Consider the following 25,574-nt stretch of genomic DNA (forward strand, 5'->3'; position numbering starts at 1 on the left):
GGAACTGCGCGTGCGCACCGGGGCGGGTCGGGGGGCGGGTCGGGGGGGGGGAAATGGGTCGGGGTCGGGGGCGGGCCCGGGGGGCGGGAGCGGGGGCGGGGCCGTCAAGGGGCGCGTCTCGGACACTCCGGCGGGGGGAGGCGGTGTCTCTGGTGTAACCTCCCTGCGGGAGCCGGGTCTGACCTCCCCCACCCCGCACCCGCCCCTGGAAGAATCTGGTGTTCCTCTTCTTTGCGGACAGGCTCCGCGTTTCTATTTTGAATCCTTTGAACGTGTCTGGTGTCCTCTGGAGCCAGGCTACGTGCAGGATTAGAGATGCGCGGGCCACTTGTATTGGAAGCGGAGAGTTGAGGACGGTTTACGTGAAAACAGCGAGCGGTTGAAGATGCGGATCCACCAAGGGCGGCACGAGCGCTGGGACCTTGGGGGCGGGGCTTGGCGCTGTGGGCGTGATCCCGGAACTTCTGAGACCCCCAGGCAGTTACAGCTTTTTATTTAATTAAGCGAAAGCCTGAGTTTTATTTAGAGTAGGTGATGGAAACTGGAGTGACAGGAAAGGCAAAATTGTGCCTGTGCGGAATGTGCAGTTTTATACTCACTTCCCTCCAGAGCATACTTTAAACTTCTGTCCCCCATTCACTTGGAGGCATCAAAAAGATCAGTGAGGAAAAATTTCAACCCCAAACCTGTCATTGTCTGAGGTACTCCGTTGGAGACTGTGAGCAAGGAGTTGGTTATAGTCAGGAGCTGGAGAAACAAACTTTAGGAAGGAATTCAACCATATTTTTGTATTTTACTGTATAGATTTTTCTTTCCTTTGACTTGCATCATGCTATAGGATGTGAAGAGTAAGACCATTTTGATAGAAATTTCCATTTCCCAAATATCAACTACTAATGATGTTATCTTCAGTGTAGTTCTGCTGCTTATTAACTTTTCTTATGCACTTTGGCATATTTCTGAATTTTTAATGTCACTGATTTATCAGTTGTGAATAAACATATCTCCTTTGTCCCAGGCTCCCGGTGCAAAACTTCAAAAACCATTGGAATTTCCACTAACTGAATCACTGTGCTGTACGCCAGAAACTAACACAACATTGTAAATCAAGAATACTTCAATTGAAAAAAAAAAAAACACCTTGGAATTTCCGGAATGATAGGAGTGTCTTTGCTATTATACTAATAAGGCAACTCTGAATGGGGGTTCCGTACAAAGCTATGGAATGGGAGCCCAGACATCAGAAAGACCAACCAGGTGATCAGAGGATTGAAACATGCAGCTGCCCAACTTCTGGAGAGAGGAGGGAGGCTGGCGATTGGGTTCAATCACATGGCTGGTGATTTAACCAATCATGCCTGGTAATAAAACCCTGATTAAAAACTCTGGACAGAGAAGCTGGAGGGAGTTTCCTGCTGGGGAACAGAAGCTACTGAGCCAGAACCTGCTCTATGTATTCCTTCGTCTGTTTTTTTTTTTAGTAAAATGATGTCAAATGACAAAACAATGTAGTAACTAGTTTGATGTCCTTTATTCAAGGGAAAACTGGATTTCCCGTCGCCCCCGGCGCCCGGCGCCACGCCCAGGTAACAGCCCACTGCAGATTGGCGAACCCACCAGCCTGGGAGACAGTGGCGGCCTTCACACATTTTTATTACATTTATTCCTAAGTAGTTTATTTTCTTTTATCATTTTGTAATTGCATCCTCAGTTTCCAAGTGTAACTTGTCAATTCAAATTTTTGTACATACGTAATCACTTATTTTGTATAATTTGAAGCCATGTCATGGGTGCAAACTGATTTGTAATATAATATCACTGAATTGGCCCCATTTACTGGAATGATAAATTGCTAAGCTTACGTACAATAAGAGCTGGTAGGTGTAGGAAAGTCAAGGTGGAGATGAAGTAGAGGTGAAAAGAACACTGCTTCCCTACCCACACATACAATAAAAGAAATTCCATATGGGATTTTAATCCCATATGGGGTTGTATTCAGGTATACAATACATGAAGACATTATTATTTCATCACTAAGTGACATGGGAATAATAAGGCAAAGGCTAAAACAGTCTCAAAACTTTATTTTTCTTACATAAAATTATATACATTTATATGCTGAGACTGCATGATCCCAGTGTAAAATGCAAATCAAAGAGTATATAGAATTAAATATAACAATATATTAATATAAAGCCAATGGCTATATCTATATTATATTTAATATCCTCTAGGAAATATAACAAACTGAAATCTATGAAGTAGGAGAAAATTTTAAAGTAGGTACATAAGGAGAAACGGATGAAGAATAAATACACATGGTCAAAAAACATTTCGTATATCTTGACTTCCAGTTTATCTAAAGTAAATAAAAAGCAAACAAAAACATGTGGTGGCATCACCTTCATTTCATCAAACTGAAAAATATGAACATTTCTCAAGGTAGATTGTTATTAAAGGTTTGTGGATATCTGTCCTCCACGGGCTGGAGGTGAAGGAGGGAAGAGCTGCAGCCTTTTCCGAATAAAAGGGAGAGGATACGAATACATGTTTACTTTGCTACACTTTAAAGTAGGCAAATGCATATGAATTACACCCTGATATTTGTTCTCATTATAAAATAATGCTCGACTTTCCTCACTCTAAAATAATGCCAGTGTAGAATGTGCACCTCAGCGCTAGCGCTCCTGAGAGGCAAGAGGCCTGGGGGGTTAATACAGCAACTTGATTGTCCTAAGGCGCATCAATTGTCTAACACGAATGTTAAAAGCTTTGTAATATTCGTCCTCAAGGAAACCCAGATTTCACCATTTTGACTCAAGTTTTCAAGCTCCTTTCCTATGACCACCCCAGGTTCTAGCGTTTAGGAGGAACACCCTGTGTGAAAAATTGGCCCTGCCGGTCACCTTGGAGGATCTGGGCGGTTGCAGGGCTTTGCTCTCTTTCGGAACTGCAGTCTCTGCTGAATAGGCTTGGGTACCCTTAGTTTAAATCAAGCCTGATCCACTGACAGCCTGTCTAGGGAAGAGGTAGGCTGTCCTTGGAGCACGGACCTTCTCCTCCATCCCCGGCTGCACTCCAGGGAGACGGCAGTGGGGTTGGGACGAGCCAGCCCTCAGCAGGGAAGACATAGGCCGCCTGGTTGGCCATGGCGTACGTGGTCAGCACCGCGGTGCACAGAGGCTCCCGCAGCTGGGTCAGCTGCTCCCAGAGCAGCGGGGAATAGCCCTTCTGGTTGTGCACATTAACTATGTTCTGATAAATGGCCTCCGACATAGAGCGCAGGGAGGTCAAGAGGCTTTCCCGAAGTGGAGGCGGCTGGTCTCCTGGGGACCTGGATCTGGGCCTCTTGCTGCGCCCAGGGCGCCTCCTCTGGGATCTCCTGGGGCGGGCATCCCGGATTTCTTCACTCTCCCTGCTGTGGCCAGAGTCAAGGACCTTCTGTTTCTTCTTTTCCGGAGTCGCACTGCGCTCATCTGGAGAGGCCCGTGCGGAGCAAGCATGTAGGTGAGAGACCTGCCCCATCGATTCTCACGGACCCCCATTCCCAGGATCTCACAGTGTTCCTTCGGTAAACCCCACCTCTCTCCTGCTCCTGCCCCGCCCCCTCAGCTCTAGAATGAGGTGATGCTATGCCCATCTTGGGCCCTCCAATGCTCCCTGGATCCCAGAGTCTCCAAACGGCTTCAGCCATTGGACACCGCCCTTTGTGCCCACGCACTGGATAGGTTCCCTGCTTTCCTCTCTGTACACCTCGGGACCCAGAAGCAAGATCCTACCTGTTGTCTCGCAGCTGCCGACCCTGGAACTGAGCTTCCTCTTCCAGGAGATCTCCGGACTGGAGCCGCGTTCTGAATCTGTGGATCAAGTGAGAGTTTGAGTGACTGCCTGCACCCGGCACGCTGGAAACCTAGCCTATCCCGGACACACAAGGAGCCAGGATCCCAACCAAAGCTCGTGTCCCATCCTACAGTCCAGGATGTGCAAGGCCTGGCTGCCAAAGCTCACCCACTTCCCTGCCCGGGGAGACTGACTTACTCCATATGCCCTGTCCCTCCTCCCCAGAAAAATGAAATCTTACCTGACAGAGCAGTGCAGCTGTTTCTGTCTTGTGTCTCGCTTTCCTTCGAATTCTCCTCCTCATCTGTCTCGGGCTCTGACCCTGGAGAAAAAGAGGGATTGAGATGACTGTCCTCCCTCGAGGGACACAGAAGCCCTTAGTCCACCCCTAGCCTGTATTTGTGGACAGTTCTCTCTACCGAGGGCGTTCAGACACATGAACTGGAGCAATATGTTTCTAGGGAATCATTGCCGGAATACTTAAAGCCCCCATAGGGCTGGGGGACGTCTCCCATCACCGATCTCCAAATAAAACCCCAACAAAACACAAATTCGGTATCCCTGATTCCATCCCTCCTTCCAGCCTCGGACAAACAGCCCAGGACCCTATCTGGCCTTTGGTCGTGGCTGTCTCTTCACTGGGAAGAGAATGTCTTGCCTTTTTCTTCGGAGAGTTTCTCCTCCACATCTGAGCCCCTTTCTTCCATGGAGTTCTGTTGCAACTGGGAAGAGAATATTTTGTCTTCTTCTTCGGAGAGTTTCTCCTCCGCATCAGAGCCCCTTTCTTCGATGGAGTCCTGCTGGACGGGAGGCTGGTCAGTGGGGTGTTCCATGGAGGGGCTGTGCGGGTGTAGGTCTTCAGTGCCCGATTCCATCTTGAAGCCCAAACGAGAGGTCCTCTCTCAGAGCGGTTCAGAGTCAGAAATGTCCACAGGCGGGATGCGCCTGCCTTTTATTAGACCCTCATGGGGCGTGGCTTGTTCCTATTGGCTGATTGGATTCTACAATCCTATCACTTGTCCCAGCCTGAGATGGTGTGAGATTAGGAACCTTGTTGGTTGTGGTTGTACGGGGGAACCCGACACAGGAAGAGAAAGTGAATCTCTGTTTACCGTTAAGACCACTTCAAAATGTTCAGTGTTTTTCCAGTCTTGGATCATCCATCTCAAACTTCTCCTTTGTGTGTGTGTGTGGGGGGGGGGGGGGGGGTGTTAGGTGAGACATGGAGATGATAGACTTGAATGCAAATTGTAGAATTATGTATTTGTCTAATAAATAAGTTGGAAGCCATCAAATCAGTTCTAGGAAGTAATCATTTAAGGATATAAAAAACAATAAAAGACTCCCAGGCTTTATAACACAAAATTATTTCAAAAAATTTTAAATATCATTTAACACCCAGTTCATATTCACATTCTTCTAAATCTAAATTACTCAAACACATTTTATTGGTTTTGGGGTTTTTTTAGCCAGGATTTAAACAAAGTTCCTACATTAAAATTACTTCTCATAACATTAGAACTGGTACATTTTGTCTGAAAATATTATTAAAAGCAGTTACAAAATGGAAGCACGTACTTATAATTCCCATCACTCAGAAAGAAATTGTATCCAGATATATAAAGTTTAATTTCTACCAATTCAAAACAAAAGGAAACTATTCACAATAAACTGGAAAACAATTGACAAAACAATTCACAGGTTAGTAAACTCATATGATGAAAACTATGTTACATTACATACGGCATTGCTAATAATAAAGTCAATGCAAATAAAAACACCACCAAGTTTTCATATACATACTACTAATAAAAATTCAGATGTTATCCAGTGTGCCTATGATGTGGGGAACTGGAGATTCTCCTCTGGAGTTAGTGAGATTTTTGGGCTTAACCACTTCAGGAGATACATGATTACGCAAACTAAACCTGAAGATGCGTGAAAATGATGACTCAGCAATTCAGCTTCTCACTTTCTGTTTATAACAACAATGAGATTGCCCAAGTGTATTCATGGGAGCATTGATAATGGAAGGAAAAACATAAATGCACACCAATAGGATCAGGGATTATAACCAAAAAGTCCAGAACATTGACACACAAAAATTACAAACAGTGGTGAAACACAATGAACTATAGGTACATGTGTAAAAAGGAGATTTTTCCAAAACAATTGGAAGAAAAGTCCTGATAAAATGTTAGACAGTATAAGGACGTGTATAAATATTTTACATTTGCAGAAAATAATATACTGTGTTCAAAGTATGTACATGTATGTTAGAATTTCTTAAAATTTTGGGAATGAGAAATATCAAATTATAGTTGATTGTATCAGATACATACATATGTGATCAAATCAAAATGCAGAAGAAAAGTAAACAGGAAATAAATATCTCTTAAGGTCTTGTGGGTGAGAGACCGGCCAGATCAATTCCCGTGGGCCCCCATGTTTCGATCTCATGTGATTGCATTGTGTTCGAGGGCGAAGGGAAAAAAAATGCCCAGTGAACTGATAAGGCATCTTTTTTTTTAAATTCTTGAGTTCATGATGATATTTATTTTTAAAAAATTTTATTTTATGTATATATATTCATTCTTTTTCATATTCTTTTCTCATATAGATTATCACGGAATATTGAGTAGAGTTCCCTGTGCTATACAGTAGGTCCTTGTTGGTTATCTATCTATATATAGTAGTGTGTGTATGTTCATTCCAAGCTCCTGATTTATACCAACCCCCCCCCCCAACATTTTCCCTTTGGTAACCATAAGTTTGTTTTCTAAGCCTGTGAGTCTGTTTCTCTTTTGTAAATAAGTACACTTGTATCATTTTATAGACTCCACATATAGGTGATATCATATGACATTTGTCTTTCTCTGTCTGACTTACTTCACTTAATATATAGTCTCTAGGTCCATCCATGTTGCTGAAAATAGCATTATTTCATTCTTTTTATGGCTGAGTAATATTCCATTGTATACATACATACCACATATTCTTTATCCATTCCTCTATTGACGGACATTTAGGTTGCTTCCATGTCTTGGCTATTGTAAATAGTGCTGCAATGAACATTGTGGTGCATGTATATTTTCTAAGTATGGCTTTGAGAAGGATCTTGAGACTGAGAAAGGAGGCAAGGACCTTTATCTAATCAATGGATCCATCTATGATAGTGTAACTTACTCACAGGGTGGAATCTAGATCAGGCTGACAATGATAAGATCCGGAAGTTTTCACAGCTGCGTTCCACACCACCCAGGGCCCATTCCAGAATTTTATAGTTAACCTAGGGTATCAGGGGTAGGTGCTTGGATGAACTTTCCTAAGTTAAGATTTATGAGCAGTTAACTAGTCTTCTGGGCACTGAGAATCCATCATTGAGAGTTTTCATTATTGTTTGGGGACTAACAGTATAGAGTTATACTCACAGCCATACATATTGAATTGGTTAAGTTAGCACTGGTGCTTGAACGGGGCATCCTGAAAAATAGAAAGTCTAGCTGGGTAGGGAAACTTCCCCTCATGTTTCCTCATCTATTCTGGAAGCCTCATTGTTTCCCATGGAGTTTTCTGAGCATCCACAATCTGACCTGATAAGGACAGCTGGGTTATTATCTGTGTTAGAAAAAATTTTTAATTGAAGTATTGTCGATTTACAATATTCTATTGGTCTCAAGTATACAGCATAGTATTTCAATATTTGTATAGATTATTACAAAATAATGGCTACATTTCCCTGTGCTGTGCAATACCATCCTTGTTGCTTATCTATTTTATAGGTAGTAGTTTGTGTCTCTTAATCCCATTCCCCTATTTTGCCTCTCCCCACTTCCCTTTCCGCAGTGGTACCCACTAGTTTGTTTTCTATACCTGTACCTGTGAGTCTGTCTGTTTTATTTTATACAGTCATTTGTTTTGTGTTTTAGATTCCACATCATCAAGGAAACGCAAGTCGCAATCACAATGAGATATCACCTTGCACCTGTGAAAATGGCTGTTATCAAAAAGACAACAAATACCAAGTGTTGGTGAAGATGTGGAGAAAAAGGAGTCCTCAGGCACTGTTGGTAGGAATTTAAATTGGTACAGCCACTATGGAAAACAGTATGCAGTTCCTCAAAATATTAAAAAATAGGACTACCATATGATCCAGCAATTCCATTTCTGGGTATTTTTCTGAAGAAAATAAAGACACTAATTGAAAAGATACATGTATAATACTGCAGAAATCTACCCCATCCCAATTTGGATTAATGGATGCAAGTGTGCATGGCTCAATATTAGGATGGGAACAGAAAGACTCATTTGCTTTGTGCTACAAACAAAAGCATAAAGGAAACTATTACATGAATTACTATCATTATTATTATTATTAGGCCACACCATGGCGCATGCGGGATCTTAGTTCCCCAACTAGGGATTGAACCTGTCCCCTGCAGTGGAAGCACAGAATCTTAACCACTGGACCACAAGGGAATTCCCTACATGCATTATGCAACAGTCTCATGCCATGCCCTAAACTATGAGATATGAAACAGTACTGAAAGATAAAATAATGTAGAGTAGAAACTAAATTGTTACTAATTTCAGATCATATATTTATCTATTTATTAACATCTGTATTAAGTAAAACAATTAACAATGAGGTGATTCGCGTGAACGAAGAGAAAAGGGACAAAGAAAAACAGTGACCATCTCTGGGAGGAAAATACCAATTAAAAAAAAATGAGAGTACTCCTTTACCAAAACCAGAGTCACTATGTCCTAAGGAACTAGCTACGCAAATATTGTCTCCTGTTAATCTAAATTTAGAGAGAGGAAAGGGACTCATCATTTTCTCTTCTACCAGACCTTGTGGGCAGATATCTGGGAGGCTGACATGGCAAGAAATCTTACCATGGACCATCAGCACCAAACAGAAACCATCATGGAATAATACCAACAGCAGATAGAATGACTCTGTAATTTTGCCCTGATATACTGCACAACAGTAGCCATGATCTTTTTTCCTTATGATGTTCGTGTTGTTCCTTTTGTCGGTCATATGAAAAGGAACCAAAATATTTAACATCATGTTCAAGATCCAGCAGAGGGTGTTGAAGGTGTCAATGAACCTGGGAGCTTTTACCTTAAGCTCTGCCCACCTAGTGTCTCTGGGACTGATCAAGATGGCTTGGAAGACACTCAAGATGCAAGTGGTACAAATGGACACATCCTTGCTCACTCTGTGAATATAGAAAACAAGTTTGCATCCAAAATCATTGAAATAAAGTTTCAACCCCAAAGCTGCTGATGTTTCAGGGATTCCTTTGGAGAAAATAACCAAGAGATTGGTACAGTCATGTGCTTGAGAATCAAATCTGTGGACCTAAACCTGCACTTTGTGAAGTAAAGGAAGAGAAAATGGTAAACAAGACAGAAATTCCCCAGAATTCCAACTGTAGTCTGTAATACAAAGATCAATCCTATTGCGAAATTCCTGGTGGCCATCTGTCAAATCCCAAAGAATAATATTTTTCTTCTGAGCCAGAGATTCCTGCATTGGAACATGAAGCAGAACTCTATAGCATGTAACTGAAATTTCAATATTCTTCACTTAAATTAGTTCCCACTTATAAGTAGTTATTTATATATTTTTTCTCTTAAACAGGCGTCTGAAAGTTGAATATATAACACTGAAAGAGCTTTGCAGTATATGGATCACTGTATAAAAGCCAAGTATGTCGTACACCCTCTAGTCTTCATAATTCGTGACACGGCACTAGTACTTTCAATGAAAAGATAAGGAACACTGAGGCAGATAAATTCATGATTTGTCCAAATTTAAAGCCCTTTTATGAAAAGGAAAAAAGAAGTTAGAACCTTGATAGGTTGGTAAAACGCCAGTGCATTTAAACACGATGCTATTTAACAAAGCTAGTTAGTTATGTTCTTAAATAAAATACAGGTGTATATTTACCTGTTTTCATACTTTTTTCATTTCATTTTAGATTTGATGGTGTTTTAAAATATTTTTTGTAACAAGTTTCCATTTACCTTTAAATATTTATTATACAAGTCAATACTAATTATGAATAAAGTTTTAAGTATTTTAATAAAATTAGATACATTGATTGGAACTGATATAAGAATATTTTAAAATCAAAGAATAGGTCACTAGATACTTTTGTGCCTGATATCTGCTATCTGAAACCCATTTATGAAATTACCATAAAAAAACATTCCTTCCCTAATTTGGAGACAGAAAACACTCTTACCAAAGTTAACCAGCAATGGATGTTTTCAGTTAATATCTCCTTAAGGAATTTCATACACCCAGAGGTAGAGGAAATATTTCTATTCCAGCAATTGTCATTTATATACACTGTTTCTCTGCAGGTTTAGATGATACCTGTAGATTTATTGTAGCTTTTGTTAATCATGGAGATGTTAATGGCATACCTCTAGTAACCCTGGAAATGCATTCTATGATTCCTGTAAGGTAACCTGACTACTGTATTTCTGAACTATCATCATTGGTTAAATTAAAAATCAGGTTTCACTTCACTTGGATTAAACAATAGCAATCACTGTCATTGAGAATTACACTAAGTCACTTTAGGAGGCATCAGGAATTGGTGGCGGGTCTAGGACCCCATCTCTCTTTACTAACTCTGCTCAAGCTTCAGAATTATTCCTCCTCCTGTGAGGCTTTGGCACTGGATCAACTTCAAACCTGGAGAAATCCCTTTTTATATGATCACTTACCCACATTTACTCTTTTTTTTTTTTTTTTAATTTTTATTTATTATTTATTTATTATGTTTATTTTTGGCTGTGTTGGGTCTTCGTTTCTGTGCGAGGGCTTTCTCTAGTTGCGGCAAGCGGGGGCCACTCTTCATCGCGGTGCGCGGGCCTCTCACTATCGGGGCCTCTCTTGTTGCGGAGCACAGGCTCTAGATGCGCAGGCTCAGTAGTTGTGGCTCACGGGCCCAGTTGCTCCGCGGCATGTGGGATCTTCCCGGACCAGGGCTCGAACCCGTGTCCCCTGCATTGACAGGCAGATTCTCAACCACTGCGCCACCAGGGAAGCCCCCCACATTTACTCTTGATAGGCATCCATACCATATAGACTTTGCCTCTCAGATTGAAATAGCAAATATTCTCCCAGATTCATCCCACGTCTGCATGCTCAGTGTATGATCATGACCATGTGAGAAGGAGGGAGCTAGACCCTGAGATATGGGTTTGTGATTCAGTGACCTCACCTCCCCTTAGAATTGCAATTACCATTTCACCTGTAGTGGCAATGACCCTGCAGGCTTGGGGAGTTGAGAACATTTATGAAAACCTTTTGTTTTTCAGAAGTTGCTAATTACCAAAACCAATTACAAGTCTCTAGATAGTATTTGCGAAGGGATCTTGAAATGCTTGGTAAAGGCCATTTTCCATTCCTGGAGGTGGGTCTCAGTGGATGTTCTGCTTTGATGACACGTTCTTCCACCCCAAAGTGAGTTCTTCCTAATTATCAGACCACTGAGCTGAACTACCATTAAATTAGGAGCAAAGAAATGAAACCAAAGTACCTGAGAAGGATTTTCAAAGAGATACAAGAAAAAGGGGGAGTATGACACCAAGAGTTCAATGACAATTAAAATGGAATTATAGACAATATGGATCAGGTGGTCAGATATGCCATTCCTTTATCTACAAGACAAACAAATGCTACTTACTCAATTCAAGAGTGCTGGATGGTTCCCGCAATCTTCTACACTTACTTTCTGTTGAATTTTCAGAAATGAGCACTGGTTGCTTTTGTGATTTGTTAAGGAACATAAAAAAATGGAGTTCAAATTAATCCTTTGGGTTTTTTTTCCCTACAAACAAATCTGCGTTTTATCCAGGTCCATTATCCAGTGCCTCTGAGTTTGCAAGTATGGGGTGAGAGCCATAACGGTGGACACCCTCTACCACACATGCATTGAGCCTATACACAGACACACACAGATACACACACACACAAATATAACAAAACACGTGCTGGCACACACATACACACCAAATACACAGTGGCTCTTAGTGCAATGCAGAGCTCCCTGAGAAGAATGTGACTGGGCATTTGGCCTCAGGGCTTCTTCTTTTTGGAAACTCCGAGAGGTGTGCTAGTGAGAAATCTCCTGTCCCAACACCTCTCTCCCACCAGCCTGTCATTGAAGACCAGGCTTTGCGGGTTTGCTCTCCTACTCCTTGGGGTTCAGCTGAGCTCTGCTCCCCTGACTGCTTTCAGAGATGCCCCTGCCATCCTCAGAAGGGAGGCGTCCCAACCCCATGAAGCATCAGAGACCCGGTCCTGGGGGCACAGGCAGAATGTCTGTCACCATACATAGTTACAAATTTTGTGTGTGTGTGATGAGGACTTAACCAATTTAACCAATATCTACTCTCAGCAACTTGCAAATACACAGTTAAATATTTTAGCTATAGTCACCATGTTGTACATATATCTCTGTGACATTTATTTCATAACTGGAAGTTTGCATCTTTTGGTGCCCCCATCCCTGTGACCACCAATCTGTCCTCTGTATCTATGAGTTTGATTCTCTTTTTTAGATTCCACATATAAGTGAGATCACACCACATTTGTCTTTCTCTGTCTGCCTTCTTTCACTTAGCATAATGCCCTCAACGTCCATCCATGTTGTCACCAAAGGCAACATTCTTTCCCTTTTTATGGTCGAATAATGTTCCATTGATGTACATACACCATTTTCTCTATCCATTCATCCATTGAGGGACACCTAGGTTGCCACTGTATCTTGGCTGAGCCAGGCTGTTCTTAACCTTGGTTTTCATTGGTGCCCAGGAGGTCAGGGTCTCCAAAGTCCTGGGTTGTCACTGAGCTAGTGCCACTGGGAAGACTGAGTTCTCATTGGCAAGATGCAAAAAGAATAAGCCAGCATGTTGATATATGTTTTTAAAAATAGGCTTTATTTTTCAGAGCTGTTTTTAGCTCACAGCAATAAGGAGCAGAAAGTCCAGAGATTTCCCATACACACACTATCCCCACAGCCTCTCCTGCAGGCAACATATGCATAAATATTGTAGACATAGTATATATTGTTAAAATTACATAGTTATACGTATGTAGTTTTAAAATCATAGAAAATGGCAAAGACCAAAATACAGCGTATTGTTTCTGATGTACAAATTTGAGAGAAAGTGAGAGTGTGAAGGAATGGTAAACACCCAATAGAACATTGCATCCAGTCAGTGGATTGTGGGTGGTGATTGGTTAGCATGTGATTAGGTTAGGATGATGAGGTTATCGGGAGGGAAAGTCCAGGGGGTCATAAGACAGTATAAAGCCCAGCAGAAGAAGGAATTCTGGTCAGTGGTCTCTTCTCCAAGCATCCTGGTAACCACTCTCTCTCCGGTGGTTTTGTCCAGTGTCCACATATCTGGGCGGTTCTGGACAGACAGCAAAAGCACACTTTACTTTTCATTACTGTTTATCGTCAGTGAACTAGGAGAGTGGGAACAATCAACAGAGGGCCATTTCAGACGCTGAGGTAAGGATTCGTTCATTGTTTAATAGAATTTCTTAGCACGGTGACTGATTCACAAAATACTTCCAAATGTTAATTTTTCGATGAATGTCAAACTTTTCAAAGAATGGTCACCAAACACCTGATTTGTGTGTGGTGGTGGATTAACAGTTATGGAACCCTTTGAGCAAGGGCTTTATAAAACCCTAAGCGATTTGTTAATCTATCTTTCATCCTAGTGTATTCATGAGAACTTGTTTGGAGCTGGCTGAAATTCAGGACCCTGACCCTAAGCCTGTACACAAAACAGAGCAGCACCTCAGGTGTGAAACTCCTAGTGCAATGTGGAAGCAAGAGTTATTCTACCTTATTTTATGGTTGGGAAATGCTTCCTCGCTACTTGATTTTGGTCATTTAAATTTGAAGAGGAAAGCGTACTTTATTCTACACCTTCAAATACGTCAGCCCCAAGATCCGATATAGCATGTCCTGACCCTTTCTTTCCTGTTTCTATGGCAAAATTGTCTTTTCTTTTTCTTAATATAATTTAGTATGTAATTTTTAAGATTAATATTGTAATTTTTAAGATTACTATTTCTTTTTCATCCTGTACATGGGATGTTATTGACCTAAAAGTTCACTCTGTCCGTGCATACCTAACCAAAATATCTCTGATGACATTTAGGTATAATGTTAACCTGCCCATATGATACATCATTCATTGTCTTGAGAAGTATAAAACTGCATCTCTAACTCCTGACCAGAGGAACAGTTCTCAGAGCTTCTGAGAGTCTGTCTCCTGGCTTATCATCCTCAGTTTGGTTCAAATAAAGTACTCTTTTTTTCTTCCTAGCTTGACTGTTAATTGAATTTTCATGGATATAGTGGAGAAACTTTAAAAAAAGTTTATCACCTTATTTTTTAAAAATTATTTTATTGAAGTATAGTGATTTACAATGCGTTAGTTTCTGGTATACAGCAAAGTGATTCAGTTTGTATATATTCTTTTTCATATTCTTTTCCATTATGATTTATTACGGGATATTGAATATAGTTCCCTTTAGTATATAGTAGGGCCTTATTGTTTATCCATTCTTTATATAATAGTTTGCATCTGCTAATCCCAAACTCCCAATCCATCCCTCCCCCACCCTACCTCCCCCTTGGCCACCACAAATCTGTTCTCTATTTCTGTGAGTCTGTTTCTGTTTCATAGATAAGTTCATTTATGTCATATTTTAGATTCCACATATAAGTGATATCATAAGGTATTTATCTTTCTCTTTCCGACCTTACTTCACTTAGTATGATCATCTCTAGGCCCATCCATGTTGCTGCAAATGGCATTATTTTATTCTTTTTTATGGCTGAGTAGTATTCCATTATATATATATATATATATATATATATATATATATATATATATATATATATATATATATATATATATATATACACACACCACATCTTCTTTATCCTTTCATCAGTTGACAGACATTTAGGTTGTTTCCAAGTCTTGGTTACTGTAAATTGTATCAACTTATTTTTCATTAATTGGTACTCTGTTCCTAGTAGAAGAATATGTACATGTACTTTGAATAAAGGGTGGTAGTGGAGATGGTGGGCAGAGAAGAGGGAAGGGACTTGACTGCATCCTGTATGTGGGAGGTTCCAGGGATGTACAAAATTCAATGGTTTCCTTTTCTACTCTCCACAGAGAAAAAGAATCCCTGGGGTAGTACTGGCAGCGATGGACCCCAGCAAATTTTCAATGGAACAGGGCAAAGCATTCTTAAAGAAGGTTGGGATTCCACAAAGAGATGTAAGTGTGGGAGATGTTAGGTTGGGCAAGTGAGATGTAGAGGAATGAGGTGGCCTCCTGGTCTGGTATCAGTGCTCAGTCAGGTTCTCCTGTGCCCAGGGGTGAAATTCAGTGATTAACAACATGGGTGCACAAAGCAAAGGGTGGTTGGAGATTTAGTTCAACCACATGGCCAATAAGTCAATCAATGAAACTGAAAATTCTGGATACTGATGTTTGTGTGAGCTTCCTGGCTGGTGAACACATTGATGTGCTAGGAGAGGGACGTGTCCTGATTCTGTGTGTCAAGGACATGGAAGCTGTGTTTGGAAACCTCCCAGACCTCACCCTATGTGTATCCTTTATTATAAAACTGTAATTATAAGTGCAGCAAAAAAAAAGAAAAAGAAAAAGAAAGAAAAACAAAACAAAACAAAAACATGGGTGGGTGAGCATTGGCCAATTAAAATGGACATGCAATGATCGATCAGATGGACAGAGCATATGCAACAGCTGTGGCACCTCAGTTCCCACCTGGGGATGATCAGCATTCCCTCAACACTCTGATTTCACTCCTTGCTGCCTGCCCCTTGGAGGTCACAAGCAAACTCATTGTGGGATTGGAGGAAAGAACTTTTCCACTCCAATTAGCATTACATTAAAGAACTCAAGAAACTGGGAGTTTTAATCTTCTGTCATCCCAAGGCTTCTTCCTATGTTCAGAACTCTGATTGTGTCTTGATTCTCCATCAGATCGACTTGATGACAGAGAAATGGGTAGTTGATGCCGCTGTGGAGGTTCTGCTACGGTTTCCTCTGTTGCCGGGAGAGGATCCAAGTGCCCGCTGTGTCCTGATTAAGAAATGTCGGCCTTCAGTGGTCCAGCCTCACAGAGCTTCACAAAGACCTGGAGTCCAAGAGGAGAGGTAGGTCAAATGTCAGGCAGTGATGGGGTAGAGCCTGGAGGGTTTCCAACAGGGCACAGGTGTGTGTTGTAGATTTCTGCCCGAATAGAATTTTGACTTGTGTATCCCTCAGCATAACACAGGCTTTTATTTGTGAGTTGCCTGGTATGAATTTGCACATATATGTGAGCTTGCACAAGCACCCTCAGATTGCTTGTTCCTCTGTGGCTTTGTGCAAGCCTCTGTTGAACACAGGCATATGGTTAAGGGGTCATGTCTGAAATTTCACAGGTGTTCATTAACTTACTATCAAATCTTTGCCAAGCTTTGTCAGAAGAACTGACAGGTTTTCTCAGGAAGAAGCTGTTCTGTGAAAATTGTGAGTTTTCTGAAAATATGTGGGAAAAAAATCCATAGTTGTTGTCTGCCTGTGCATTGGCTTTAATAAATATTGATAGATGCTTAAATGTTGGACGGAGTGCCTGGCTAAAAACCCAAAACACAGGCCCAAGTTTACACTGAAATTCTCAGGGAGAAACATTATGAGTAGCCCTGAGCACAGCCAACTCGCCAAAGCCAGGCATTCGAGGTTGCAAATCTAATTTCACTGTTTGTTCATCTAGGGGTCTTATCACAGGCAGTGTCCCGCTCTGGGAGTTAGTAATGATGGAAAAAGGTCACAAATTTCACAGAATGGGACATGGCTTCCCGAGGAGAGACCAACTCATAGTGGGAACGACTTAGTGATCAGTGAGCCCACTCATTCATTCAGAAGTAGGGGTATGATGGGCTTCTGTCTCTGGGTCTACATACTATTTTTTATTTTTTTCTTGTGACTAGAAAACTGAACAGTCAATTCCTGAGGAAGAATGACCAGAAGCCCAAGGACATGAGACAGATAAAAGGTCACAACATTCACAATCCGCCCCAAAGACCCCCTACGGCCCAGAATGTGAAGCCCCTACAGAGGGAACCAGTGGGGCAGAAGACTCCCTTCTCAGGAGAGAAGGGTACCAAGGTAATGGAAGCTTGGATATTTCAAGAACCAGGGTGTCTGCATGGATCCCAGAGAGTGTTTTTTTTAAAATTAACTTTAAAAAAAAATTATTTTATTTTATTTTATTTATTTTTTATTTTTGGCTGTGTTGGGTCTTCGTTGCTACGCGTGGGCTTTTCTCTAGTTGCAGCGAGCAGGGCTACTCTTTGTTGTGGTGCGTGGGCTTCTCTTGTTGTGGTGCATGGGCTCTAGGCACGTGGGCTTCATTAGTTGTGGCATGTGGCTCACAGGCTCTAGAGTACAGGCTCAGTAGTTGTGGTGCACGGGCTTAGCTGCTCCGCAGCATGTGGGATCTTCCTGGACCAGGGCTCGAACCCGTGTCCCCTGCATTGGCAGGCAGATTCTTAACCACTGTGCCACCAGGGAAGCCCAGAGAGTGGGTTTTACCATGGACACGCTTGCGGGATCTTCATTCCCCGACCAGGGAATCGAACCCCCGCCCATGGCAGTGAAAGTGCCGAACCCTAACCACAGGTCCACCAGGGAACTCGGAAACGTCTGTGTCTTATGACTCAGATGTTCTTACTTATCCAAGTCTGGCTGGCCTGGTTTGTAGTATCCTCAGCTGGGTGATTGGCCCATCAGCTCCTCTGAGGAGCTACCTTATTCCCTGTTCAGTGTCATGTCAAGCTTGGTGTTTGTCCAGTGCACAAATCTGGTTCATTTTCCTCACCTTTAGACACTAAGTTCTTTTCTCCTTGATCTCTCTCTAACACGCTCCATGGGCAGCACCACAGTATCTCGAATGTTCTGGCAATTCTAGTCCATGTCCTCTATCCCAAACCGATATCCAACTTCAAAAATCTGTCCTTATGCAGGTGACTGAAACAACAAAGGGGTTAGGGGCAGCAAACCCTAGTCAGTGGAAAATCCATGTATAACTTTATAGCCAGCCCTCTGGTCCTTTGTACCTGAGGTTCCCCATCCGTGGATTCCACCAACTCTGGATGATGTAGTACTATAGTCCAGATTTATGAAAAATATCTGAGTGTAAGTGGACCTGCCCAGTTCCAACCCACGTCACTGAAGAGTCAACTGTGTTAACCTTTGAAAGTTGCCTACAGGGAATTCCCTGGTGGTCCAGTGGTTAAGACTCCGCGCTTCCAATGCAGGGGGTGCGGGTTCGATACCTGGTCGGGGAACTAAGATCCCACATGCCCCACAGCATGGCCTAAAAAATAAACAACTATAAAATAAATAAATTAATTAATTAAAAAAAAAAGAAAGAAAGTTGCCTGTGATTTCTGTTGACCCCACCCTCCTCCTCCACCCCCAGGTGAAATGCAGGAACTGTGGAGCCTTTGGACACTTGGCCATCAGCAAGTGGTGCCCCATGAAGTCCTGGGGTGGGGCCCTTGCTCCCCAGCCTTTGGGCTCCAATAAGAAGGAGAATCTGAAACCCACAAACCCCCAGGGCCTCCAGACTCCAGGGTCCATCAACACGGCTGCCAGAGAGAAGGAACCAGAACTGAGGTGAGGAACCACAGGGTCAGAATGGTTTGGGGGACAGTGGTACCGAGGGAGATTGTCTTGCCCCTCTACTCTCTCTATATAGATATCTCAGGTGCAGACCGGGAAACTCAAGGGCAGCATTTGAGAGCTTTATGCCTTCCGGGACTGCACACTCAGAGCTCATTCTAGTCCTGAGAATCATGAAGGGGGAAGGGTCAGAAACTCCCTTGGAATGATGCACATGGCAGGCAGAGAACCACCTGAAAGTATTCAATGATGAAACCACGGTAGGGAAAGAGGTGCTTCCTGGAAGTGAGGGCTGCCTCTGAAGTCACTGAAGGACTTGGCTTTGCAAAGGTCACATGGTCTTGGACGCCTCCTTCACCCCCAAACAAGGGCTAGGACTGGGTTCCCAGAGTGTTCTTGGTTCCCAGTCACTGGTGAGGACAGAAAGGTGAGGGCATCCAGACACTTAACATGAACTCTTCTGCAGGCAAGAGGAGCGGCAGAGAAATCCTCTACCACAGACGTGTCCCGGGAGACGCCAAGAGAAGAGGAAGAGACCCTGGAAGGAATCCGTGGAATCGTGTGCCTTTGTGAGGGTGAGTCTTGCCCCTGCTCCCCTGCTGTTTCTCCCCTCCACCCCCATTGTGCTTCACTCCTATGCCCCTCATGTGTGCAGGATTATGTTAAACCCAGGCTGGATGCTACGAGTCCCGTTTTGGTTTTTTTTCTCCCTGTATTTTTCATATTCTATTTTTTTTCTGTGTTTTTCATATTCCTTTTTTTTTTTGTTTTTACTCCATGGGTTAGGTAATCCAAAATTCTGGTCCCTTTTTTTTTTTTTTCAATTTTTTTTATTTGAATTTTTTTCCTATTTTGTGCAACTAGGCCAGCAAATCCTAGTGGAAGCCTTTCAGCTCACGTGTGAAGTGCTTTTTGTGTGTGTGTGTGTGTGTGAAGTGTTTTATCAGCTGCCTTCTCTGACTTCATGTCAAGACAAGGGATCATTTAACTTGTAAATACTCCCAATTGCCCTCAGAAGGATAGTTGCTGTTGACATTCTCCACACTGCATAGGAAAATGTTTTTACCCTTGACCTCAACAACAGGCAATATGAGGAAAGTTTTCATACCATATCTGATAGGCACAAAACTCAGACTGGTATTGTAATTTTTTCCCTTGACCACCTCTGAGGTGGGTATCTCTGCAAATGTGTAATGACCATTTGTGTGTCTTTGTGAAATTTAATTTTGCATGTGTTGTCTATTTCTATTGGTTGTTCCTCTTCCTCCCGATACAGAAGAGAATCCTAGCGTATATTTGTTATTTTCTGCCTATTAGTCTGCCAGTTTCCCTTTGTCCTAAGTTGCTTATGATTTTCCTGTTTTCTATTATGATATGGTTGAAACTGTCAGTCCTGGATTGCATGCAGTTTGATAATTCTGACGCCTGAAGTATCTAAATGAGTTTCCTTCTCCCACAGCATCCCACCCGGCCAATGCCTGTCCAAACGTCCAGGAGGAGATCTGTCCTGGGCCCCGTTCTCACAGGTCAGCCACCAGTCAAGAACCCTAATAGGAGATGATTCTGCTCTACACAGTCTCTCAAGAAAGCCCCTGAACTGAGTGCTTGTGGACCCAAGACATGAGGTGGATTCCAGTGCCTCGCCCACCAAGCTCTAAAGAGCTTCTGCCGGGATGCACCTCTCATGGCCAAGTTGACAGCCAGCAGGCCTGATGGTGTCTCCTGTGATGTTCTGCAGTCCAACAGGAAGACACTTGCCCTGGGTTGTGTCTGTGACCTCCAGGCACAAGTCAACTGTCCTGATGGGGATTCGAAGCCCAGCCCACAACCTGCCACACAACAATGTGGCCAGAACTCTGAATGTAGCATCGAGGCATGATTTGAGAGGTCTTCCCAGATCCCCTCCAGACTTGCCAGAATTCCCCACAAAAAAGCAAGACTCAGCCTATTCTACAGCTCCCAGCCCAGTTCTCAGTGACCTGGTCTGGGGCTGACAGGCTCTTCAGCTTCCCCTCGTACACCTGGTCTTGGATCCCAACAAGCAACCCCACGTGACCAGGAAGACACCAGCCCTGATGCCCAGCTTTTTTTTTTTTTTTCTGGCCGCGCAGTGTGGCCTGCGGGATCTTAGTTCCCTGACCAGGGATCAAACCTGCACCCCCTGAAGTGGAGGCACAGAGTCTTATGGACCGCCAGGGAAGTCCCCTGATGTCCACCTTTGACCTGCAGACTCCATCCGACTCACGTTGCCTGAGCCCAGTCGAGATTTGCAGTGTCCCCAACACCCACCATGAACGTTTCAGGCCAGCTGGACAGAACTGTCTCTATGAGACTGGACAAGCGATGGCCGAGCTCTGAATCTCAAGTGCTCTCAGCTTCCTCAAGAGGTCTATACTTGTTGGTCGGAGCCCTCACATCATAGAGGAGTCTGAGGGACAGGTTCTTCAGTCCTAGTAAGTGTCCTCTGTGAGGACCTCCTGGTCTCTTCCTCCCATTGACTGTGTGACCCCTCCCCCTCCCTCCCCCCCCCCCACGGAAGGAGGCTCAACCTCAAGTCTCACGTGATTGGACGAGACTGAAAGACTGAGGATTGGAAAGATGTAGGAGCACCTGTGTCTGGTGAATCAGCACTTCCCCATGTGGTACCTGTGCAACTTCTGGAACTCCAAGTACAACTGGGGACTAAGGGACAATCACTGACTTTACATTTTGTAAATTCATGTTGTATTAAAATAGAGCTTGTGAAATTGTCATATGTAGTCCTTTGTCAGTTACGTGTATAAGAAACGGAGTCAATACAAGGAAACTGTTACACTGTAATGTCAATAGAGTACTATGAAATTCATCTGTGTGAGTGAATAAATGAAATTTGGGTAACTGGGCAAAAGGCCTTTTTATGATTTTGGAAAAGGTCTGCACTTTTTAAACAATGCTCTTTCCTGTGTGTAGAATTTTTGATGCTGCGGAAGAGTTTCAGTAGAAATTCTCTTCACCTTGGTTAATGGGAACTATTTTCTTAACCTGGACAGTTTGTTATCAAAAACCATTGCAACATTATGTTTGATCGATTTCTTTCAATATTAATAAACTTCTCTGAAATAGAACATACATTGCAGGTGTGTTGATTTTTCCTTATCACCTCAGGTCAATTTTCTTTATTTTTTTCCATCAAATTTTATTGATTTGAGTAAAGAGGACCTTGGTACCTACAGTGAAATCCAGGGCCCTGTAGCTTGTAAGGAATACAAGTTCTCAGACATAAGCCAGCCCTCTTGAACCAGTATCTTGGTGCTGAGTGACAATTCCAGGTGTTTCATATTTAGGTTGAAGTGTGATAAGCATAATTATGTAGGTTGATAAGCACGAAAATAAGCTGTATCTGAATTTGCACATCAGAATCACATGGTGAGTTTTAAAAAGTATAACGACTGGTGCCTGCCCCCAGAGATATTTATTTACTGGGTTTGGTTTGAGACATGGTATGAGACAATTAAAAATATGTATATTCAGATTGCCAACAAACACATGAAAGGATGCTCAACATCACTAATCATTAGAGAAATGCAAATCAAAACTACAATGTGGTATCACCTCACACCGGTCAGAATGGCCATCATCAAAAAAATCTACAGACAATAAATGCTGGAGAGAATGTGGAGAAAAGGGAACCCTCTTGCACTGCTGGTGGGAATGGAAATTGATACAGCCACTATGGAGAACAGAATGGAGGTTCCTTAAAAAACTAAAAATAGAGCTACCATATGACCCAGCAATTCACTCCTGGGCATATATCTGGAGAAAACCATAATTCGAAAAGATACATACACCCCAATGTTAATTGCAGCACTATTTACAATAACCAGGATGTGGAAGCAACCTAAATGTCCATCAAAGAGGAATGGATAGGGGCTTCCCTGGTAGCTATCTGTTTTACATTTGGTAGTGTATATATGTCCATGCCACTCTCTCACTTCGTCCCAGCTTCCCCTTCCCCGTGTCCTCAAGTCCATTCTCTACGTCTGCGTCTTTATTCCTGTCCTGCCCCTAGGTTCTTCAGAGTCTTTTTTTTTTTTTTTTTTTTTTTAGATTCCATATATATGTGTTAGCATACGGTATTTGTTTTTCTCTTTCTGACTTACTTTACTCTGTATGACAGACTCTAGGTCCATCTACCTCACTACAAATAACTCTGTTTCATTTCTTTTTATGGCTGAGTATATTCCATTGTATATATGTGCCACATCTTTATCCATTCATCTGTTGATGGACACTTAGGTTGCTTCCATGTCCTGGCTATTGTAAATAGAGCTGCAATGAACACTGTGGTACATGACTCTTTTTGAATTATGGTTTTCTCAGGTTATATGCCCAGTAGTAGGATTGCTGGGTCATATGGTAGTTCTATTTTTAGTTTTTTAAGGAACTAAAAGGAATTTAGGAATTTTTTAAGGAATTTGCTGCACCAATTTACATTCCCACCAACAGTTTAGGAGGGTTCCCTTTTCTCCACACCCTCTCCAGCATTTACTGTTTGTAGATTTTTTTGATGATGGCCATTCTGACCAGTGTGAGGTGATACCTCACTGTACTTTTGATTTGCATTTCTCTAATAATTAGTGATGCTGAGCATCTTTTCTTGTGCTTTTTAGCCATCTGTATGCCTTCTTTGGAGAAATGTCTATTTAGATCTTCTGCCCAATTCTTATTGGGTTGTTTGTTTTTTTGATATTGAGCTGCATGAGCTGTTTGTATATATTGAAGATGAATCCCTTGTCCCTGACTCCATTTTAAATGAGGTTTCTGTTTATTAATTTTCACACACCCTTACTCTGTTTGGGGACCTCAAGGAAATACCTTACATTATTTTATTAATTCCACCAGTTGATAAGTTCCTGGTAATGGAATAACTGGCCACCCATCCCATGGCCATGGCAGTATTTATCTATGAATAGTCCAAGGAGGTACCAACCACAGGGTTTGGGGGAACTAGGGTAGCCCAAAGTGAGAAGGACCTGTCTACTCTCACCTGGTTTGTCTTTGTTTCCTCTGGTGGAAGAGCTCTTCAAGGCATGCTTCTCAGATTCAGTTTTTATTTCCTGTTATGCTACCTGACAAGCTTCACACATTTGAGGGTGACACACTCTCTTCATTTCTTTGGCCAATGGTCTCACCAGGACCCAGTCCAAGAATGTGTTTTCTGTCTTCTCTGTTCTCTTCTGGAAGTAAAGAAATAGGAAAAGGAGAGGAGGAAAGAGAAGAGAAAACAGAATGTGTGGAGATGGGAGAGTAGAAGAGTTGAGAAAGGAGAGGTGGGAAGAGTAGGGGAGGGAGAAAGCAAAGGTGGGGGATTTAAGGAGAGGAGGAGAGAGAACACAAGAGGTGGAGGTGGGGAAAAGGGGAGGAGGAGGAGGAGGAGAAGGAGGGAAGGCGAGAAAGCAAGCAGGGGGGAGGGTGGTTGGGAAGGTGAGTGCAAAGCAGTTAGTGTGATCAATCTCCCCATTTGCCTAGGAATTTCCCAGTTTTAGCACAAAAATCCTGCTTCTTGGGAACTTGTTCAGTCCTTGAAGAAGCAGGACAATTGGTTGCTTGAACAGCAGCAGCAGCAGAAATTACCAGAGATAGTCTGTGTAACCAACCGAATCTGGCAGAAGTAACAGTATGTTATTTCTGCGGTTAGGTTATAAAAGACACTGTTGATTCCACCTTGGTCTCTCTAACTTTCTGGAGTCACTGCCTCTGGGAAAAGCCAGCTGCCCTGTTGTAAGCCGGCCTCTGGAGAAAACAATTAGGCTTCCTCCCAGCGGATCACCTGAGTGATCACATTCCAATTTCCCTCGCTTATAAGACACACATCTTCATCCACTCGCACAAAACACTTTTGAATTTTGCCATCTTCAACTTGTTGAGGAAAACATCTCAGCTTCCCATACATGTGGCCCTTACGGTTCTTCTCTTTCGCCTTAAATTGTTTGAAACATTAACTTAGAACAGGCAGGAAGCAGCTCTGCTCCAGAAGAAATCAAAGAGATTTAAAGGAATCAAAAAGCAGAGAAAACAAGCACAGTTGGACAGAAGGAGCAACAGATCCGGAAACAGCCAGGAGGGGAGTGAGGGGAAGCCAGGCCCCGCCCCCACACTGACCCCGCCCCTACTCTGTTGCGCTTCCTGCCTAGTCCCGCCCATTCTCCTCATCCCCTCTCTCGTTGGGCGCAGCCCACACACCGCCCTCTGTACCGCCTCTTCCGCCCGCGCGGGCGCAATGTCCTGCAGACCCGGAAGTGAATCGGAATGAGCGGCAGACGCGTGCGGGTGAGTGAGTTTCGCTTTTTTTTTTGGTTTAAAAGCCGGATTTCGCAGCCCCACAGCCTCCTGTCCTCCACACCTGCGGTTCGGGGCGGGGGGTGTCTCTATTTTTATTGGGGTTTTACTACATAGGCATGATGGATAAGAATCTCCAGGATTCTCCCCTCCTCAGAGGTTGGGCTAATATCACCTGGCTCAGCGCCCCAAACCGCTAGTCACTTGGTTGGTCTTTGTGAAATGACCAGCCTTCCAGCCTGAGTCATCCCATTATCAAACTAGGGGCCCACCATAAGTCATCTTTTTAGCATAAATTATCAGGGCCCACCATGAGTAATAAAGACACTGCAACCACTAAGGAAATTGCAAGAGTTAAAATGTTAACTTCTGGAAACCGGGGACCAAGCCCTGCCAAATTCTTTAGTACACAGCGTTGAAACCTAAATCTTTCCTTTATGCCCTCTGATTTTTGATCTTGCTTTGGAATACCTCACCTGTTGCACGATTACAAAAAATATTACGTTACATTTAGTCCTAATATTTTGTTGTTCAGAATAATGTCTGTCTCTCTTTAGCTGAGATTCTTTGGATATCTTGTAGCTATTTTATTTCATTTATTTTAAAGTTTCAGGTAGTATATGGAGTAATAGCTTCATTTGAAATTT

General features: G+C 42.7%; 3 protein-coding genes and 1 pseudogene across 12 annotated transcripts in view; 2 read left to right on the forward strand and 2 right to left on the reverse strand.

The window, feature by feature from the left end:
* Positions 1–25,574, forward strand: part of LOC309616847 (zinc finger protein 525-like) — a 202,158-nt gene that overhangs the window by 145,315 nt on the left and 31,269 nt on the right. For 7 of the 8 annotated variants that reach the window (XR_014237623.1, XR_014237624.1, XM_082368075.1 and 4 more), the window contains exon 1: positions 21,781–24,918. The exons of the other annotated variant lie outside the window; for it this stretch is intronic. Coding sequence is in view for 5 of the 7 variants with exons in the window: in XM_082368075.1 (XP_082224201.1) it covers positions 24,898–24,918 (21 nt within the window). In the remaining 2 variants the exon portion in view is untranslated. Of the gene's footprint in view, positions 1–21,780; positions 24,919–25,574 lie in introns of those variants that run through there. 8 annotated transcript variants of the gene reach the window in all.
* Positions 143–5,032, reverse strand: LOC309616554 (protein FRG2-like-1). The gene is made up of 4 exons (XM_082367207.1): positions 4,499–5,032; positions 4,082–4,162; positions 3,634–3,857; positions 143–3,516 (listed from the first exon to the last, which is right to left on the reverse strand). The coding sequence occupies exons 1-4, from the start codon at positions 4,713–4,715 to the stop codon at positions 3,019–3,021; spliced, it is 1,020 nt and encodes a 339-aa protein (XP_082223333.1). The 5' UTR covers positions 4,716–5,032; the 3' UTR covers positions 143–3,018.
* LOC309616556 (vomeronasal type-1 receptor 2-like) lies at positions 5,657–10,596 on the reverse strand (annotated as a pseudogene). Its single transcript has 2 exons — positions 8,556–10,596; positions 5,657–5,768 (listed from the first exon to the last, which is right to left on the reverse strand). The product of its transcript is annotated as a vomeronasal type-1 receptor 2-like (transcript).
* LOC309616895 (protein FAM90A27P-like) lies at positions 15,931–21,788 on the forward strand (the record flags this gene model as incomplete). Of its 2 annotated transcripts, XM_082368258.1 has the most annotated exons (5): positions 15,931–16,094; positions 16,914–17,091; positions 18,407–18,603; positions 19,076–19,184; positions 20,069–21,788. In XM_082368258.1, the coding sequence occupies 5 exons, from the start codon at positions 15,931–15,933 to the stop codon at positions 20,168–20,170; spliced, it is 750 nt and encodes a 249-aa protein (XP_082224384.1). In that variant the 3' UTR covers positions 20,171–21,788. The 2 variants fall into 2 exon arrangements, with proteins under 2 accessions (XP_082224384.1, XP_082224383.1); XM_082368257.1 differs by having other exon boundaries at positions 19,076–21,788.

The sequence above is a fragment of the Balaenoptera borealis genome (assembly GCF_965194805.1).
Source record: "Balaenoptera borealis genome assembly, chromosome: 19".
Lineage (NCBI taxonomy): Eukaryota > Metazoa > Chordata > Mammalia > Artiodactyla > Balaenopteridae > Balaenoptera > Balaenoptera borealis.

Excerpts from the sequence above, each read along its gene's own strand:
- LOC309616554 (XM_082367207.1), bottom strand. The coding sequence starts at position 4,715 with ATGGAATCGGGCACTGAAGACCTACACCCGCACAGCCCCTCCATGGAA. Across the intron at positions 3,858-4,081 it reads CAGCTGCACTGCTCTGTCAG|ATTCAGAACGCGGCTCCAGT; the intron begins GTAAGATTTCAT and ends CTTGATCCACAG. Across the intron at positions 3,517-3,633 it reads TGGAGGGCCCAAGATGGGCA|GTCTCTCACCTACATGCTTG; the intron begins TAGCATCACCTC and ends TCGATGGGGCAG.